This window comes from Phoxinus phoxinus (assembly GCF_949152265.1).
Source record: "Phoxinus phoxinus genome assembly, chromosome: 19".
Taxonomy (NCBI): domain Eukaryota; kingdom Metazoa; phylum Chordata; class Actinopteri; order Cypriniformes; family Leuciscidae; genus Phoxinus; species Phoxinus phoxinus.
The window spans coordinates 3,504,923-3,523,710 of NC_136894.1; the positions used below are offsets into that span (position 1 = coordinate 3,504,923).

Genomic DNA, 18,788 nt, shown 5'->3' on the forward strand with positions numbered 1-18,788 from the left:
GACATTTAATAAGAGGAAAGCGCTCACCTTGCTGCCGGACAGCTGGCTGAGGTGAGGTTTCAGATCCTCTCCAATGACAGCATAGACGGCCACAAGGCAAAATACACACGCCTTTCGTACACTGCTCTCAGAGTTATCATAACCCTGCGAATGAGAGGAAATTACAATCAAAACATGCAGGGACCAACTTTAAAATGCCTCAGTTATGCCATTATAAAAATTCTACAACAGGTTTACATGCATCAAAGACCACACTTTAATTTTCTCATAATTTACATTGCAGCATCAGCTCTTTTCTCTCAGTGTCTGAAATGGTTTAATCAAAAATTCGGTCTCACTAAACCCCTCATTCTGAGAGCCTAGTCTGCTCTATTGGTCCGATGGCCCAGTCTGTTGTGATTGGTCAACTGCTTACAGTGTGTGTCAGAAATGCTCATTACTGCATGCTTTCACGCTGGAAGTTTAGTTCGAAACGGGGCACGGATTGCATGAAAAATTGCTAATGTGAAAGCTGTCGTGCGGACACGGGTGCGCACAGAAGTGTCGTTTACTCTGCCGCGCAAAATAGCACCAAATTTATAAAAAAAACACTATATATTGAGTTCTGTCATGTGGCGTGCACGTTTATGATGATGTAAGATGAACGCAAGTGCACCAGGGAATTAATACCTGTTCACACCAGGAGAGATAACTATTAGAATCCATGCCAGTGCACAATAAAGTGTTTCTTCTGATTGGCTGCCAATGCTTTATCATTCATCAAATTATATCTGCAAGGATTTAGATCATATAATACTGAGACCGCTCTAATTAGAGTTACAAATGATTTGCTCTTATCATCCAACCGTGGTTGTATCTCTCTATTAGTGTTACTGGATCTTAGTGCTGCATTTGATACTATCGACCACAACATTCTTTTGAATAGACTCGAAAATTATTTTGGCATTAGTGGAATTGCATTGGCATGGTTCAGATCATACTTATCTGTCCATTACTAATTTGTAGCAGAAAATGAAGAGGTGTCATATCAATCACATGTTCAGTATGGAGTACCACAAGGCTCAGTACTAGGACCGTTGCTGTTCACCCTGTACATGCTACCTTTTGGAGATATCATTAGGAAGCATGGCGTTAGCTTTCACTGTTACGCTGATGATACTCAGCGCTATACTCTAGAACCTAGAAAACTGTCTAACACTTGATGGCTGCTCTGTCAAGCCTTTGTCGTCAGTTGGGAACCTGGGTGTGCTTTTTGATACCAAACTTTAATTCGAAAGCCATTTCTAGCATCTGTAAAACCGCACTCTTCCATCATAAACTATATCTAAATTATGGCATATGCCCTCAATGACAAATGCGAAATACATTCATGACCTCAAGGCTAGATTATTGTAATGCTCTACTGGGTGGTTGCCCTGCACGCTTAATAAACAAACTCCAGCTGGTCCAAAACGCAGCAGCTCGAGTTCTTACCAGAACCAGGAAGCATGACCATATTAGCCCGGTTCTGTCAACACTGCATTGGCTCCCTATTAAACATTGTATACATTTTAAAATCTAGCTAATTACCTACAAAGCACTAAATGGTTTAGCTCCTCAGTACCTGAGCGAGTTATTAACACATTACAGTCCTTCACGTCTATTGCGATCTCAAAATTCTGGCCAGTTGATAAATAGTCAAGTAGACACTGTCAGTTTAAATCTTGACTGAAAACACATCTCTTTAACCTGGCATACATATAGCACATTATCAATTTCTATAATTCAAATCAGTTAAATTATTGTTAGGCTGCATAAATTAGGTCAACCGTAACCGGTAACACTTCCTATAACACCCGATGTACTTGTTACATCGTAAGAAGAATGGCATCTACACTAACATTAGTCTGTCTATCTCATCCTTAACCCGAGGTTACCGTAGTCAGCCGGATCCGGTCCGTATCCAGATCAGATGGTGGACCTTCACCTAGACACGACCAAAACGCAGCCCTGAATGTCAGCAGAGACCATGTCAACTAGACAATCCCTGTGAAGGCCTCGTCGACACGACAGCCATCGGCACAGATCCTCAGCAGAGATCACAAAAACCAGACAGGTCCTCCGCACAGACCTTATGGCCAGCTTTGGCTCCATACCGGCGTGATGAATCGATCTTCAAGCAAAAGGAACTGGATGAATATTTGAATGCTACCGATCCCGATCTGAATTTTGACTTGTGAAGCAGCCTGAATCATTATGACACCGTGTTCGTTCATTGGCCAGAGGAAAACCTGCCCCCCCGACTGAGCCTGGTTTCTACCAAGGTTTTTTCTCCATTCGGTCACCTGATGGAGTTTGGGTTCTTGCCACTGTCGCCTCTGGCTTGCTTAGTTGGGGACACTTAATATTCAACAATATTATTGATCTGACTGTACTGACACTGTTGTCTGAAAACTGAGCTGGATGATTACCGGTACATCATTTTTTGCTTTATAGATGAAATGAACTAATTTAATAATTGATGATCTTTACAACGGAACTGAATCAACACTGAACTGACTTCAGCTGAACAACAGGCCAAAACACGTCATTTTCCTGTTATCACTGTAAAGCTGCTTTAAACCAATATTTATTGTACAAAGCACTATATAAATAAAGGTGACTTGACCAGCTGGGGAAAAATTCTGATTCCAACGATATCGATCCTGTGTTATCATTATAGTTGTGGACTTCCCTATTCTTATAGAATTAGAACGATTATTAAAACTTTATAGTTATTGTTCCCTGCCATATATACACAGTAGCGTTTAAAAGTTTGGGGTCGATAAGATTTGTTTTTCAAAGGTCTCTTATGCTCACCTTATTTGATAAAAAATTGCAGTACAAACATACCTTTTTTTCAGGATTCTTTCAAAAGAGCAGCATTTATTTGAAATAGATATAATTTGGAGATTTTCAAATGTCTTTATTGTCATTTTTTATCAATTTAATGCATCCTTGATGAATGAAAGTATTAATTTCTTTTAAAAAAAACTAAAACAAACAAACTTTCGAACTGTAGTGTATATAAAGTACAGAATATACCTGAATGAGCCCAGGGACGATCTCTGGGAGCATCTGAACGAGACCCTCTTTGGGCAGCCGGTCAATGACTTTGGTGAGCATCTTGATGGCAGCCAGGTTGATGGGGTAATCTGCCGACTGGATGATGGGGCATAGCACCTTGATACACTGATCGGGACTTATTGAGGTTGCCAACATAGACGCCCCCTCTTCTGCGGCCCGCACCACCTGATTCAGAGAGAAAAGGACATTTTGTGCCTGGGTTTAGATTTGCGCTTTAGGTTGGTAGTCTGACGTGCTTCACGTCTGTGTGAATTGTGATTTTTTGGGTGAACTATCCCTTTAGGGACGCCTGACCTCTTTGTGTGGGTCTTTATGTGCTTCCAGGGTCTTCATAATGGTGAGTTCCGCATAGTTTTTAAAGCGCCACGGCTGCCTGTTAAGGATTTCCTTTAACACCCGGAGTGCTAATGCCCGGATGACGTGCTGAGAGAGAAAAATAAAGATCAGCAACTAAATTTGGGTGTCCTCATGACTCACATTAGAGTGTGTTTACAGCAGTGAGTGTATGTTTGCGATCACCTCTCCATCCCCAAGTGTTTCCAGGAGCAGCAGGAGGATGGTTTTGAAGTGCTCGTCCCAAACATGCAGTTGTGTTTCTCTGATCAGACGCATTAGCTCACACAGCGCAGCTTTCCTCTCTTCCACTCGTTCGCTGTGATTCGAGAGCTCCTTTAGGAGCTCAGAAATCACCTCAGACTGGTCCACACCACTGTCTGTAACACCATCAGCAGAAAGGAAGTAAGACACACGCGGGTTTACATGCATACACTTGACCAAGCAGTTACAGAAGTGCATTACCATCAGTGGAGCACTCGGCATCCTGGTCTGCATCTTTCAGGCTTTTACTAAAAGGGGAGGAGCTGAAGGACGAGTCAGAGTAGCTGACTGGCTGGTATTCCCCTTTTGGGCGGGGACTCGACGAGAGGAGCGGCATTGTATTTAGCAGAGATGTCTTGTTATCCAGCGCCGTCCGACCAGACTCCGTGGTTTGATCACAACCCTGTAAAGAGACACATTCATAATACATTCACACAGTGATATGCTTTTAGATTGCGGTGTATTTTATAATCTGATTAGACGGCTCTCTGGAATACTTGATTCTAACTGGTCAATATCCACAGCGAAAAGTCAAACGGTTTAATATAATGAGTGCTTATCTGTATTATCTTATCTGTATCACCATTATTGCTCATCTTATCTGTATCACCATAGCCCATGGTAAAATACCAGTGCTTTCATATCACTCTGCAGTCTTTGCCTTTTTATATCAAGTCATCTCAAGTGTTATTTTAGTATTATTTATTAATATGAGAATACAATTAAAATTAATTTTAATTTTGTTGTACTTTTGTCAATTTTCTTACTTTAAAAAAAATATATTTCTATTTAGCATTATTATTTTTAGATTCAGTTTTAGTTATCAGTACCTCAACTTAAATTTTAAATGATGATTTGGCAACTAACTGAATTTTATTATAAAAGTTTTCTCCATCTATAATTTATTTTATTTCAAAAAAAATTTTTTTTTAAATAGTTTGTTTTAGTTAACAATAACAATACTGTAAAATGGTAATACTGATGCATTATTAAGTATTAAAAAGGAACTATTATGCCACTTTACAAAGTCTTGATTTTGGGCTCTACTAGAATAGGTTTTAGGTTCCAACCTTTATGAAGCCCCTCCTTCTGAAAAAAACAATGTGCTCTGATTGGTCAGCTGGACCAGTGTGTTGTGATTGGTCAACTGCTTAGAGCGCGTTTCAGAAATGCCCCGCCCCTTATCATAACTGCCAGTTTCAACACAGAACACACAACTAACTAAACCCTGCCCCTTTATTCTGCGTATTAATGACTTAAATGAGGAATATTGTGACGTGTTTGTTCCCGGAAGAAAACTCAAGACTACAATAGAGGCGTTTCAGGGAGTTCAGAAACAGTGACACTGATATAGAGAATAACTCTCTTTGGAGGGACTTTGTGCTTTGTAACTTCGCACAAAACAGCAAAATTACACACTAAAAAAAGCTAAACATGTAAAAAAAAAAAAAATTTTTTTTTAAAAGGTCCTCTTTTACCTGATCACCACTGACTGACAGTGACAACATGACTAAATTAGCTGGTCTTACCTCTTCTCCACCATCTCCATCTCTTTTCCGCGCGGGCTCTGTCATGTCCTCTTGGCTGCGGACGCTGAAGTTCTGGATGGCCTGACTGACTCCTCTTAGGGAGCTGTAGATCTCCTCAGAGTTCATGTTCTCGGTATCGTAATCAAATGCACTGTGAAATGACACACACATAAATTACATGGAATGTTTAGCTACGCAGAAATGCTGAGCAAACAACTAAATAACCCAAATTACAGCATTAATAGAGTGAATCTATGTCAATGTTTGTAGTTTGAGACCCAGTGGCGTACCTTGGTGAAGGTGTGTTTTGTGATGTGTTGGTAGGGGATGTTAAAGGGCTCGACCAACTAGCTGGTGATCTTGGGGTGTGTCGGGTGAGTGGGCTTCCCATTGTAGCCTGCAAGATAAAAAAAGCATGTGTTAGTGCTGACAGAAAAGTGGTTCAGAAGCGTTTCTTAAAGGAACACTACACTTTTTTTTGGAAGTGTAGATAATTGAATCTGATTAGACCGTTAGCATCTCTCAAAAAAAAAAGACCAGAGTTTTGATATTTTTCATATTTAAACCTTGACTTGCAGCAGGCGCAATGATATTAAACAGCGCCTGAAAGAAGTTTGTTGGAAGTTACTTTGCTGGGGACTATTTTCAGGCGCTGCGTAATATCATTGCGCTGCTGGTACGGCAGCAGTTCCTTGATTATTACGCAGGAATTATTCGCAACTTTTCATTTTCCGTCGGTCTTAGTACACGATGTAACTACAGATGAGTTAAGTTTTAAATATGAAAAATATCAAAACTCTTTGGTCATTTTTTTATGCTAACGGTCTAATCAGATTAAATTATCTATGCTAAGCTATGCTAAAAGTGCTACCGCCAGACCCGGAGATCGGCTGAATGGATTCGAAAACGGTAAAACTGTTTAACTGTAGGGGAGCTGGAAAATGAGCCTATTTCCAAATAAAGTGCAGTGTTCCTTTAAAGAGTTTGTTAATCACCTGGGCTGCGTTGCCTGTGTTTCGTAGATGGTTCTGCAACAATTTGGTGGCTCCATCCTGAAAGGTTTTAGGTAGTGCTGCAAGAAGCATTGTGAACTCCGGTGTGTTCAGCTGGAACAGTGAGATCAACACCGACTGCGCTGCCTGTAATCAAAGCACATAATCAGGCCTTCAAACCAATCACCACCACCAGAGGAGATCTAGCAAACTATAAATAAACAGATCTCACATTTAAAGCTGAAAATGTAGAAACATTTGAAAAAATCATTCATGTAATAAGCACATAATGTCTTGTACCTTTCTGACATCCGAGCTCTTGGGTTCGGTGGTCCACGTAATGATACGAGACACTGCCAGTCTGGTTTCGCTCGAGTTGACAAAATCCTGTGGCTCCATTTGTAGTGTCAATGTTTCTATGTACTTCAATATGGCCACCTTCACCTGAAACATTATTCTTATGTTACAACTCTGCAACTAAATCATCTAAGGCATAGTATGTCATCCAAGACAACAGTAGCATTCACTCCAAAAACATTTTACCTCATTTAAAAACCCTCCTTTAATCAATCTTCTCCACATAAAGACCAATCAGAATCAAACATGTTTCCACAAATCAACGCTGCAGACCATCCGTTACAGACAAGCACACAAAGTCACTTAATTACAGCTATTCTTAAATCCATGAAATGAAGCAAGACAGCAGGGGGAAGTTGGGACGAGCATGACGGGTGTGTTGGGCACAGCACAGCGTTTCAAAGGCAAGGCTTGTGTATTTGTGTTGTGTTGCGCTCTGCTCTCGTTCACTGACGCCCCTCTCTCTCAAACATCAATCTGCTTCTGTCAAGACTGACTGATCAAGGCCCTCAACAAGAACTTTCTCCCACATTTTCTACACTACCTTTCAAATGTTTGCGGGCGGTAATTTAAAAAAAAAAAGTTTTTGAAAGTCTTTTGTACTCAGCAAAGCTTAAAAATAGAGTCATATGTGACCCTGGACCACAAAACCAGTCTTATGGGTACATTTTTAATTGAGATTTATACACAATCTAAAAGCTGAATAAATAAGCTTTCCATTGAAGTATGGTTTGTTAGGATAGGACAATATTTGGATGAGATACAAATCTGGAATCTGAGGGTGCAAAAAAATCTAAACATTGAGAAAATCTCCTTTAAAGTTGTGCATTTATGTTCACAATAGTGCTGCATTCACTCACAAAAATATATTTTTTAATATATTTAAGATAGGAAATTTACAAAATATCTTCATGGAACATGATCTTTACTTGAAATCCTAATGATTTTTGCATAAAAGAAAAATCGATCATTTTGACCCATACAATGTTTTGTTGACTATTGCCACAGATATACCAGTGTGTCTCGAGACTGGTTTTGTGATCCAGGGTCACATATTGTTACAATTTAAAATAGCTGTTTTCTATTTGAATATATTTTGAAGTGGAATATATTTTGAAGTGTAATTTATTCTTCAGTCACATGATCCTTCAGAAAACATTCTAATATGCTGATTTGCTGCTTAAAACATTTCTTATTATTATCAGTGTTGAAAACAGTTGTATATACTGCTATATACATTTCTATACTGTCTATTTGATAAATTTCTTGCTGAATAAAAGTCTTAAACTCTTTAAAAAAAAAAATCTTTCTGTAATAGTGGTGAATTACGGGCGGAAATCTGAGTTACTTATCCCTGTCGGTTAATCCTGAATAAAAGTCGAGCTAGCTTAGCTAAGGGGTTTTAGTTGTGGGAGCTGCGCGTTACAGAATTGCTTCCCCTGTGTCTCACTGACCTGAACTGCTTGGTTCCACAATTGGATATTTTCCTGCAGTGTGCAAGCATGCCGTCGCTTTCTGAGGGGAAGCAATTCTATAGCCCCGCCCCCGTACCAGCAACAGCGCCTTCTCCCCGGCTTCAGAGAGAGAGAGGGAGAGCACGTCAATGAAAGGGAGCCCTGACAGACACGCAGATAAGGGGAGAAAACTGGACAGGGTGCGGTAAGAAGTCAAACTGCTGGAAAGATGCCGAATGTGAGGTAGATGAAAGGGAGATGGTTTGGGGAGAGGGGAGTTGGGCAGATGTGGTTATGGGATTGGTGTAGGGCAGTGTTTCCTACAGGATTCTCTTGTTGTAGCCGGAGACGTCGACACAATTTTTGACAACACTATTTTACAGTGTCCTAGTTACTAATAATTATGAATAATTACATTAAAGTTTTTCCCCCCTCAAATGTATCAAAATATTGTCATTTAATGCTCCCTGTTATTATTGTGAATTAAAACAATTAAAATTGATTTTGGAAATTAAAATAATGCTAAAATATGATTAAAAACCAAAACCTAGAAATTTTACCTTGGCGACAAGCTGAAAAAAGAAGCTTCAGTTGAAGCACTAAAACTGAAATAAATAAGTTATATAGAAATATATATATATAACTTCTAATGACAAACAAAAATATAGGAGATAAAGGCTAATACAAAATGTTAATAAATACTACTAGAATAACTTTGGGACCCTGTTAATACAACACAAATGTGCATTTTTAGTATTGTAAAAAATAAAAAGATAAAGACTTTCAAAAACCGTAATCTTACACTGATTTAATGGATTAATTAATAAGAATGGTAAAAAATGAGCGATTGGTTTACAAATTCAACAATGCAATAGCAATATAACATAGCTAAAATGGTGTCTGTTCATATTCAGCTGCGGTGCAGGAAACACTGAGGTAGAGGTTGGGGATTCTTATGCAAAACATTGTCCTTGTGGTTTGCATGAGCTTTAATGGAGGGGTAACAACAACAACAACAACAAAAACCTGAGTACAGTGAGCCAGCACATGACATCCTCTAGAAACTCCAAAGCAAGCACCAAAACAGCCATGTCAGGATACTTTACATTCACTGAAAGCCATGTTACAGGACACTGTCAGTCCTAGTCACCCATCCATACAGTGTGAAGACACAGTGTCACAAAAAAAAACACTTACCTTTAAGTTTGGTGTCTGTGTTTGGTCAACTGTGAATCTCATCAGGATAGTGAACTGCAGATCATTCGGGAAAGATTCTCTGAAGAAAGACACAAGAGAAATAAATGAATCATTCTTGAGAGCAGATATCTGTGGACTCTTGATATCAAAGCATTGCAGAAATAATAGCTGACAGGGTCACACTTTATTTCAATAGTCCACTTTAGACATTCTACTAACTATAGGTAACTCTGCAACTACATGTTAAGTAGACTGTTAGATTAGTTGGCATGCAGTTGGAAAGTTACTTCTAGTCAGTATAATTGTCTGTTGTGGAGCATCAAAATATAGAGTTAGCAGATATTAAGCAGACAGTCTACTAATACTCTAATGACTGCAAGTTGACATGTAGTTGCTTATAGTTATTAGAATGTCTAAAGTGGACTATATAAATAAAAGTGTTACAGCTTCCGATTTGTCCATGCAACACACCTTGTGACGTCCAGGGCTCTCTGTACTTTGGCTTGTACTGAGCCGAGCAGGTCCGCTCCCATTTTCTTCAGCAGTTGTGTGAGCAGCACAAACAGCCAGTCCTGCAGATCCTCCTTATGAACCACAATGAAGTCCACAAGTGTCTCCAGAAACATGCTGAACACCTGGGCAAACATCAGCAGCAAAATAAACATCAGATCACAACAAAAGTCAAAACAATAAATGAAGAAAAACCCATGACCATGTACGAAAGTAATCAGTTTTGATTCATGCATTCATCTTGTTCAGTCAGAAGACAGTCATTGTTCATTTGTTAGAGATAGTTATGGCAAATATTAATGTTGCAATTATGATTTTTATCCCCAAGTAGGAAAAAATGCCATGTTCCAACTTCATCTGAAACTGTGATAAGCAGGATATAAAATTCCAAAAACTTAAAAATTCTCCAAATGAATAGCAGAGCGTAAAGTGACAAAAAAAAAAGACCCAGTTTTTGTATAAAGGTGATATAAATAAATATATAGATAAATAAGGATTACAATTCTCCCATGATTCAGGACAGACAACTAAACAAAATAATTTACTAGAGGTTGTAAAAAAATGTTAATTGCAGCAGACTGTTTAAATAATATTACATTTAAATATTGAATGAATGATTCAATGATAAATATTTTTTTTAAGTCAGATGTCGCCACTACTGGTGTAACGATATATTTGACTATCTTTATTTGAAACATCAAGTTAGTTTAAAAAAATGATTGATTTAACATTCAGATTTAAATGTTCGCTGTGAAAGGTTGTCAACTTGTCAAAGGTTTAAGGTTTAATAGACATCATTGTCAAATTGTTATTTAGGAATAAGAACACGTGGGTGTTTGAATCTAGATTATGATCTTTTAGCGATTAATTGTGCAGCTCTAATGGGGTCTCTACACACTTATCAATATAATGATATGGGGAAGTAATATAAAATACAGAAATATGGGGAAACTGCATGTTAACAAAAATCCATTGATAGCTTTGGAAAATTTGATCATTTTCTACGTTGATCTGATATTCCAAAAAAAAAAAAATCTGTATGGAAGAGAATCAAATGATTTTAAAGTGCAGTTTCTTTAGATGATAAAGGCACTACTTGGTTATTTACCGATTTGGGGGAAAAATCACAAGATTTGTCTCTTTAAAAACATAAATACATTCTGAAACATCAAACACACAGATTACTGATCAGATATTGATGTGTATAATAGACACTTTTTAGATATACTTGATTAGTTAACAGCAAAGCCACAGATTAATAGCAGGATCAACAACATCTTTGACATCACATATTCACCATCCTATTTGGTTACTGATTAGTATATTAGTAAAGTACACTGCCCTGTTAGTGCTCTGTCCCAAAAACACAGCCAAAAAACTGAATAAATGCTTTCCAGCTATTTATTAGAGCAGCATCTCACAGTTTCTGGATATAGACATGGCACTAAAACAAACAAGCAATAAAATAAAAATAAATAAATAAAAAGTGCACAAAAGTTAACCAAACTTACTCTCTACAGTTCCACCACAGGGAAAGGCATGAAAAGAAACAAACACACTGGTGAATTTCCGTAACTGTGGGACCATTTTTCGAAAAACATGAAATTAAAAAAATTTAAATTAAAAGATCCACTATGTAACTTTTGTCATACATCATCAATCCTTCTTCCAAAAAGTGGTTGCATCTTACTCTGATTCACTATAAGCCAGTTTTTAGAGTTTATATTTCAGACCTGACTGGATGGTTTTCACAGGAAATTGCATCTTTCACTCGCCCATATGTGTCTCGTCAAATCCATAATTTGAGAAAAGTGGCTCCGGTTACTTTGACGTGTGTGTGTGTGTGTGTGCGTGTGTGTGTGTGTGAGAGAGAGCGGATTACATGATGGAGCTGCTAAATCTTAGCAACATTTATTTAGCAGCCAGGGTAGTCTATCAACTCTCAGTTGGCTTGCGAGCTGGAAAAAACAAACTCTAGTCAGGCCAATCACATCGTGTATAGAGTCGGCGGGCGGGCTTAACAATGACGACAGGGTTGCGGCGAATCCCTGCTACTTGAAAACAAAGAATGGCTGCTGCTGGCGAACAGCTGTAAATCAAATTGGCCGTGACTCTGGAAGACTTGGAGTTAAGCTTTCTTTGAGAATAAAACAGAGAACGGCACTTAAGTCATTATTAAAAAAAGGAAGATGTGTTCGGAGTTTTGCCGACTGGATCTTTGCCGCTCGGACTACATCACCTTCTTCGTTGCTCTGGTTGGTTGTAGCGCTATCCTATTGCGTGCAGAGGGAATTTGAAAGACAATCGTTTATCCCGCCCCTCGGATTGAGCCCTGCCAATGGTGAGTTACCAGACCTAACATCTTGATGTGGGTCAGGCTTGCCAGGCTAGCTAAATCTCCAACCTCAGAGGAACAAACGCCGCACAGAGGAGAGTCTGCTGGTGATAAGAGAACGAGACCGAGCTCGTAATAAAACCCGAATCAACATTGGCTTGGCTTTTTGGAGATTGCGAGAACTGAGGGATTTGAAATGCTGTAAAAGGAGATGGTGTTTTTATTACTCAACAGGTAAGGTATTTTATTGAACAGATAAATTGCAATATGCATGTCTTTAAAATATGTATGTTTAGAGTCGTATGACTCGGCTTAGCTCGCCTCACTTTGGCTCGGTTTGCTTTTTCAGCTTCAAAGCGGGTGGGATTATAGATTGATCATTATAGTTGCCTCGCCTCTATTGCCATGACATCATCGTAAACGCTGGAGCTTTTAAAAGGAAGTCGTTTAATTTCATTATGGTTGTTGTAGCGCTGTGCTGGAATTTATTTTCAAGAAAATATCATGTCTAATAATGTGTAAAGCAACAGTAACGTCTTCAGCTCGTCAGCTTGAGATCCTTTCCATCTAAACTGGTTATATCTCTTAAGTCTAGAAGTGAATGTTTTATGAACAGTAGGATAACCATATTCATACACACAGTCACGAAAAGCCGAAGCACAGCCAGAACAATATTCTTCCACAAAATGCATGCAGTTTTGATTTTTAACTGCTAGAGGGTCAAAAGTTACATAGTGCACCTTTCTTGAAAATTATAAAATGATTTCATTCATTGTACGGTACTATGGAAATTATTTTGAAAATGAAAAAAGAGAGAGACAAAGACAAATAATGCACCCCCCATCCAATCATGACCATAAAAGAACAATATACCTGGGGAAAAAGGTCAAATAAATAAATAAGCATATTTTGTCATTTATATATCCACACAAAAGGATCCAGGGTTTTTCCAGACCCTTGAAGAACAGCTCTGGAGGCTGTAGAATATAATCATGTTGGACAGGAGTGAGAGAATGACTTTTGTACCTTAAAAGAGGCAGAACTGATACCGGATTCTGCCGTGCCGAAGCCTCTGGGGTCACGCTGCAAATCAGAGAGAGGGGCGGGCCATGAGCCCTGTAATCAGATATAAGGGGCGGAGCTACGGGCTACCCGACAAGAGAGAGAATGCCAGAAGGAGGTTCCAGGAAATCGTTACAAGCGAGAGAAAGAGAGACACCTCAAACGCGGGTTAGTCTGTGTGTGTGTGTGTGTGTGTGTGTGTGTGTGTGTGTGTGTGTGTGTGTGTGTGTGTGTGTGTGTGTGTGTGTGTGTGTGTGTAGAACTGGGCTGTCAACGTTGTAGGAATACTGCACCTTTCCTGATGCGTTTAAAGGTGGTGTTCCGCAAATTAGACTATCCACATTTTTTATTTATATATAAATTTTTTTAAAAGACGGAATTATGTTATATTTCTATAATTTTTTTTACCTTTTACCTAACTTAAATGTCAACGCTTATACTGAAATCTATCTATATTGAAAAAAATGCTATATTGAACTCATATGTGATTTTCTCATGTCTTTCCTAAAGTCCAACGATTTGTATAATATTTTTAAGATATATTTTTTGGGAATTGTGACAGTCTCGTGGGTGAGTATGCGTGAGTGCAAGCATGAAAGAGAGAAAAGCTACGGAGGAAGTTTGGGCTGGCGTTGCAGTGGTTGAAAAAGACGAGCTTTTAATTTTTCTGAAATCTGAAATCCACTCAAACCAAACCATGCGATTAGCCACGGTCCTCAACCCGAGAGTTAGTGTACACTGCACATGCCCGAGAGTGTGGGTCTGTGAGTCTGTGGCGAGAATATGGGCTGTGGGTGAGGCAGAATCCGATACAGTCAAGCAGTTTTGTGTGATGCAAGAGTTCATGCTGGTTTATGTCCGCAGGAGTGTGTGCGTGAGTGAAAGTGGCATGCGAAGGTACCTTGCTGTGTGGGTCTGCAAACATCCTGGTGAAAATCTCACATAACCTCTTCAGCTCAACACGGCTGAAACGGAGAGAAAGAACAAATTAAACACAAACTTGCATTGAACATGAGAGAGTTTATTTACATATGAAACAAAAATCAGCCAATTTAGCAAAACTTTAGGAATGAGTGGAAGCTCTGCGTTACCTGAGAGTTCGCTGGTTTTTCAGCAACGCCTGCAATCCCATCAGCCCTTCTTTTCTCTCGGACCAGTTGGCAGAGGCACAGCGATTGAGCACTTCGGCCACGTCCTCAGTCTGCCGCATATATGTGGGAATACTGCCGTTTCGGGAGCTGTACGAACGCTCTGAACACGCGCTGGAGGCGTCGCTATTCGCATCATCATCCGAGTACATCCCATAGTTGTCATACCGCCGCCGAGCTGGTTTCTTCTGCTTAGGAAACATAAAATTAAATCCATATGATTATTTTAGGTATCAATTAAACACAGACAACTTGAAGGAAAGACTGAAAATGTAAGTTTAACATCAGTATTAACATCACTTTAATGCAGAGAGACAGACAGAAAGCCAGACACACTAACCTTGCCCCGCATATCTCCTAAAAGCTGGCAGCATTGATAAAGCCAAAAGGTTAAAGTTAAAGCATGATAGACAAGTTAAAGACAGACATTTAAGCGCATGATACAATGGTTATGTGAATCTTCTGTTAATTTTGTGAGTACAGTTCTTTGCATAAGTTTGATATTTATAGTAAAAAAAAAAGGTATGGATCAGTACATTTGACATCCCTACACAACAGCATGTATATACAGCACATAAATGACCATTCAAAAGTTTGGGGTCAGTAATGTTTTTGTTTTCATTTCATATGTTAAAAAAAATAAAAGTCTCTTATGCTCACCAAGGCTGCATTTATTTGATCAAAAATATAGTAAAAACAGCACTATTGTGAAATGTTACTGAGAAAAAAAAACTTCATTCTTCAGTGTCACATGATCCTTCATTTATAAATTATAATATATCGATTTGGTGGTCAGGAAACATTTCTTATTATGATCAACGTTAAAAACTGTTGTGCTGCTTTATATTCTTTTAGAAAACTTGATACATTTTTTCAGGATTCTCTGATTAACACAAAGTTAAAAAAAAACACATTCTTGCAGAATAAAAGTAATTTCTTCTTAAAACAAACTCAAACTTTTGAATGATATATATAAACAAAACAAAAGATTTATCTTTCTTTAAATGGTTAAACATGAGATTCTGGGTATGTAAATGTCTGAGAAAAAGGGCATGTAAACGTATATGTGAGTGGGGTGTAAGTCGAGTTCCTGTGTGACTGTATAATATATTTACCAGCGCATCTGCCAGGGCTTCTTCCACGTCTGATCCGGTGTTCAGCACTCTCATGGCACTAACTGAAGATGAGAGACGACTGGACTGAGACATACCCAACCCAGAACCTACAACACACATCACACATTTTACACACACATCCACAAATACAAAAAATAAAAAAACACACCTATATGTCCAAACTAAAAAAACACATGCAGTGATCTTATCGATACTGAGCAATCAGTTCAAATAATGCACCAACAATAAAGACACTGAGACTAGAAAACCGAAAACCAATCATCACAATATAAAACATTTATGAAAAATAACCACAAATGCCCAAACAACAACAACAAAAAACAATTCCAAAAACAAGGACACGTAGAAAAAAACTTGGGTTAATTTCAGGACAAATCATAAGTGACACTTAAAGGTTTTCCACGTGAATCTACTTGAATACGGTTGTTATCGAGGTAATGGTTGGAACGGTTGTTATGACTAAAACTAAACTTAAAGCATGCAGGTCCGATGGAGGCTAAACTGAAAGAAGCAGAAGGATGAGATGAAAAACTAAAATTCAAAAAGTGACAATGACTTAAAAAAAAAAAGTTTTTGAAAAGAGTCCTGTGCCGCTGAGGTGACAGTTCACCTGCTGCCCCGAAGGCATCTGGGGCATGAAGAGCACCAGTTGAGCGCGAATAATGCCGGGATGCTGCAACACACACACAAGAATGCAAACAAGCACACACGCGTAAATAACCAGACCAGTGTTAGAGCTCACCAGAGAAACTCCCAATTAGCAGTAAAGTGAGAACGTCCCATCACCAAACACACACATGCCCTGCTGTGACACACAATTTCACACACTTCAAGTGTCAGTGCTGAAGGATATTAGTCCAGTTCTGCATTACAGCAAGAAAATTCACACTTTCATCAGGTAAGGTAAAATTTATTTTAAATGTGGCATACCCAACATCAAAAATATTGCTGGAAGCAGACAGTCTCTTAAATGTCTTATCTTTATTCCACTTTGTGCCACTCAAAATAAATATGCAATGAAAATGTTGATTCTTAAAAACAAAACAATCATAAAAGACATCATCTGTGATGTTGAAGTATGTATAAGGTATTTTTTGGTACACCCAGGGCAACGGCTATTTGTCAGAAAGCTTGCATATATTTATGTAACTATAAAACTTAGTGATTTATACGTATGTAATTGTCATTCACAAACTATTTTTCTTCCTCGTATGATATTTTTTTGATAAACAGGACATTCAACAAGAGATAAAAACAAAGTATGGTAGGTACTGATGAGGAATGTACATTAAAAAATACAAACTGTGAATTTTAATTGCATGTTGACTATTAGGGTAATTCCTGTCTGAGGTTTTACCTTTACGATAATTTTTCTCTTGTAGTTGTGTGCTGCATTTACAGACCATCTCAGACAAAGCTTGTCAGCATCCATCAGTAATGTTCACCATGTAAGATGAGGTGAAAAAAACACAAAAAAAACAAGAGAAAACTGCTTCCTGATCAGGCTGAACCATGAGAGGGACTTTTAACCCCAAAGATATTCTTAATACAATGTGCGCCAGCAGTGCAGCACAAACATTTGTGTTTGGCAGCTGCAAAAAATTTGAAGCAAACTGAGTCCAGCAAAGAGCAAAATGTGCAAAAGCTTGACTTCCAGTTTCGAATGAAGCAAAGGAGGACATATCGTTTTTCATTTTTCAACATGGCATGATCTTGCCTAATCGGTTATGCCCCTGCTGAGTTGAAGCTGATTGGTCCTGGTAGATGAAATGGTTGCCGTGGTTACTCACCGAGCGGTGTGAAGGAGCGCACAGGGCTGGTGTCTCTGCTGCTCTCTCGACTGGCTTCACGACTGCAGCCCTGACTCACGCTAGGCCGTGGTATACGACTACCCCTCGCTGACCCACCCCCAAGAGAAAACACCAAGAAAAGAGCAGAGAGACAAAAAGGTAAAGAAGAACAGAGACATTGGAGGGTATAACAGACAGACAAAGCAGGAGAAATATAGAAGGAATAGCCGTAACAATTACATGGACAATGGAGTTTGAACTTTTTGAGAGAAAAAAAAAGAGGTCCCAAAACAGAGCCCTGAGGAACCTCGCATAAAATAGGCAGGAAGAAAACAAAAAATAAACTCAATATTTGTACTAATTTCTAGAGTCCATGCACAAATTCCACATTAAAGGAATAGATTAGAAATGAGCAGACATTCACTGACAGGACGAACAATTAAAAGGTTAGGAATTAAAGGGTGAATGTTATTAAATGGAAGGTGGCAGGTCTGGATGTTTGCTTTTATATCCCGTCTCTTAACCAATGTTCAACGTTCATCTGCATTCATGAGATGGACTTCACACATCCATTTTTGCAAAGATCAGCATCAAGCTGTGGGGTTTAACATCACAGCAGACAAGGGAAGACCCAGCAAGGTTAATGAGATTGCATGTTCTGCTTTCCCAAAGCAGTGTGTTACACGCAAAACAGCACAACCTCCAGCATGAAACACCATTAGGATGACAGCCCCAGCTTAGACAGGCAGATGGATTATCATTATGGGATGGCTGGCAGACCAAGGCAAAAAAAAAAAAAAAAGTCATACCTCCTTTTGATCCATTGTAGATGTGGCTGATGTTTGAAGGAGCTTTGATTGAAAGAAAACATTTCAGTTTTGATAAGAACACTGTCACCCGTTTACGTGAAGGCCTACAGAAGTCTTGGGGCCAATTGCAACACTTTATGATCTTATGTGCCAACAGATTCAATGGACTGATAAAGTTCTTTTATTCATCAGACAGAAGAAATTCTCACGGTCACAGACAGAAACGAGTGCTTACCAACAGACAGGCGTGTGGGGCTGGAGTCTCGACTGCAGCCTTGACTGCGTGGGATCCTGCTGCGACGGTGGGAGCCCGGAGCAGCGCTCACACGCTGAGCTCCCGTACTGAGCGTGCTCAGAGCTGTGCTGGTCAAAACCCGGCCTGGTGAACCCGAGCGAGAACCCGCTGCAGATATATAGAAAATGAAAAGACAAAAGAACTGTGAGACTGACAGACCACTAAATACATACACAAACAGCTTTATATATAATCAGGGCTTGACATTAAAACCCACAGCAGTGGAGTGTGTACTAGCAACTTTGGCGGGTTTAATTTTATATAATATAAATTTTTCAATTTAAAAAGGCATCTGAAATAATAAACTACGTGCAATCTAGTGTTGACAAAAATATAGATTTTTCGATACATATCGATAATGAAATATCTGAAACTCTGCAGGTTACACAATACCAGCTGCACGTTCTCGCTCTCTCATCTCTCCGACAGTGAGTTGGACACGCATACTAACCCGCGTCCCTTTACTCACTTG

General features: G+C 39.0%; 1 protein-coding gene across 50 annotated transcripts in view; it reads right to left on the bottom strand.

Moving 5' to 3' along the window:
- Positions 1-18,788, bottom strand: part of clasp2 (cytoplasmic linker associated protein 2) — a 54,978-nt gene that overhangs the window by 1,219 nt on the left and 34,971 nt on the right. For 6 of the 50 annotated variants that reach the window (XM_079590279.1, XM_079590277.1, XM_079590273.1 and 3 more), the window contains 18 exons: positions 18,257-18,424; positions 18,022-18,063; positions 17,213-17,320; positions 15,402-15,508; positions 14,230-14,477; positions 14,040-14,103; positions 13,103-13,159; positions 9,703-9,866; positions 9,232-9,310; positions 6,524-6,667; positions 6,227-6,370; positions 5,522-5,628; positions 5,232-5,382; positions 3,904-4,105; positions 3,625-3,818; positions 3,400-3,528; positions 3,064-3,270; positions 28-144 (listed from right to left, as the gene is read on the bottom strand). In XM_079590279.1, the coding sequence (XP_079446405.1) occupies positions 28-144; positions 3,064-3,270; positions 3,400-3,528; positions 3,625-3,818; positions 3,904-4,105; positions 5,232-5,382; positions 5,522-5,628; positions 6,227-6,370; positions 6,524-6,667; positions 9,232-9,310; positions 9,703-9,866; positions 13,103-13,159; positions 14,040-14,103; positions 14,230-14,477; positions 15,402-15,508; positions 17,213-17,320; positions 18,022-18,063; positions 18,257-18,424 (2,432 nt within the window). Of the gene's footprint in view, positions 1-27; positions 145-3,063; positions 3,271-3,399; positions 3,529-3,624; positions 3,819-3,903; positions 4,106-5,231; positions 5,383-5,521; positions 5,629-6,226; positions 6,371-6,523; positions 6,668-9,231; positions 9,311-9,702; positions 9,867-13,102; positions 13,160-14,039; positions 14,104-14,229; positions 14,478-14,626; positions 14,651-15,401; positions 15,509-16,032; positions 16,096-17,212; positions 17,321-18,021; positions 18,064-18,256; positions 18,425-18,788 lie in introns of all 50 variants that reach the window. The other 44 variants (XM_079590261.1, XM_079590275.1, XM_079590255.1 and 41 more) reach the window with 26 other exon arrangements.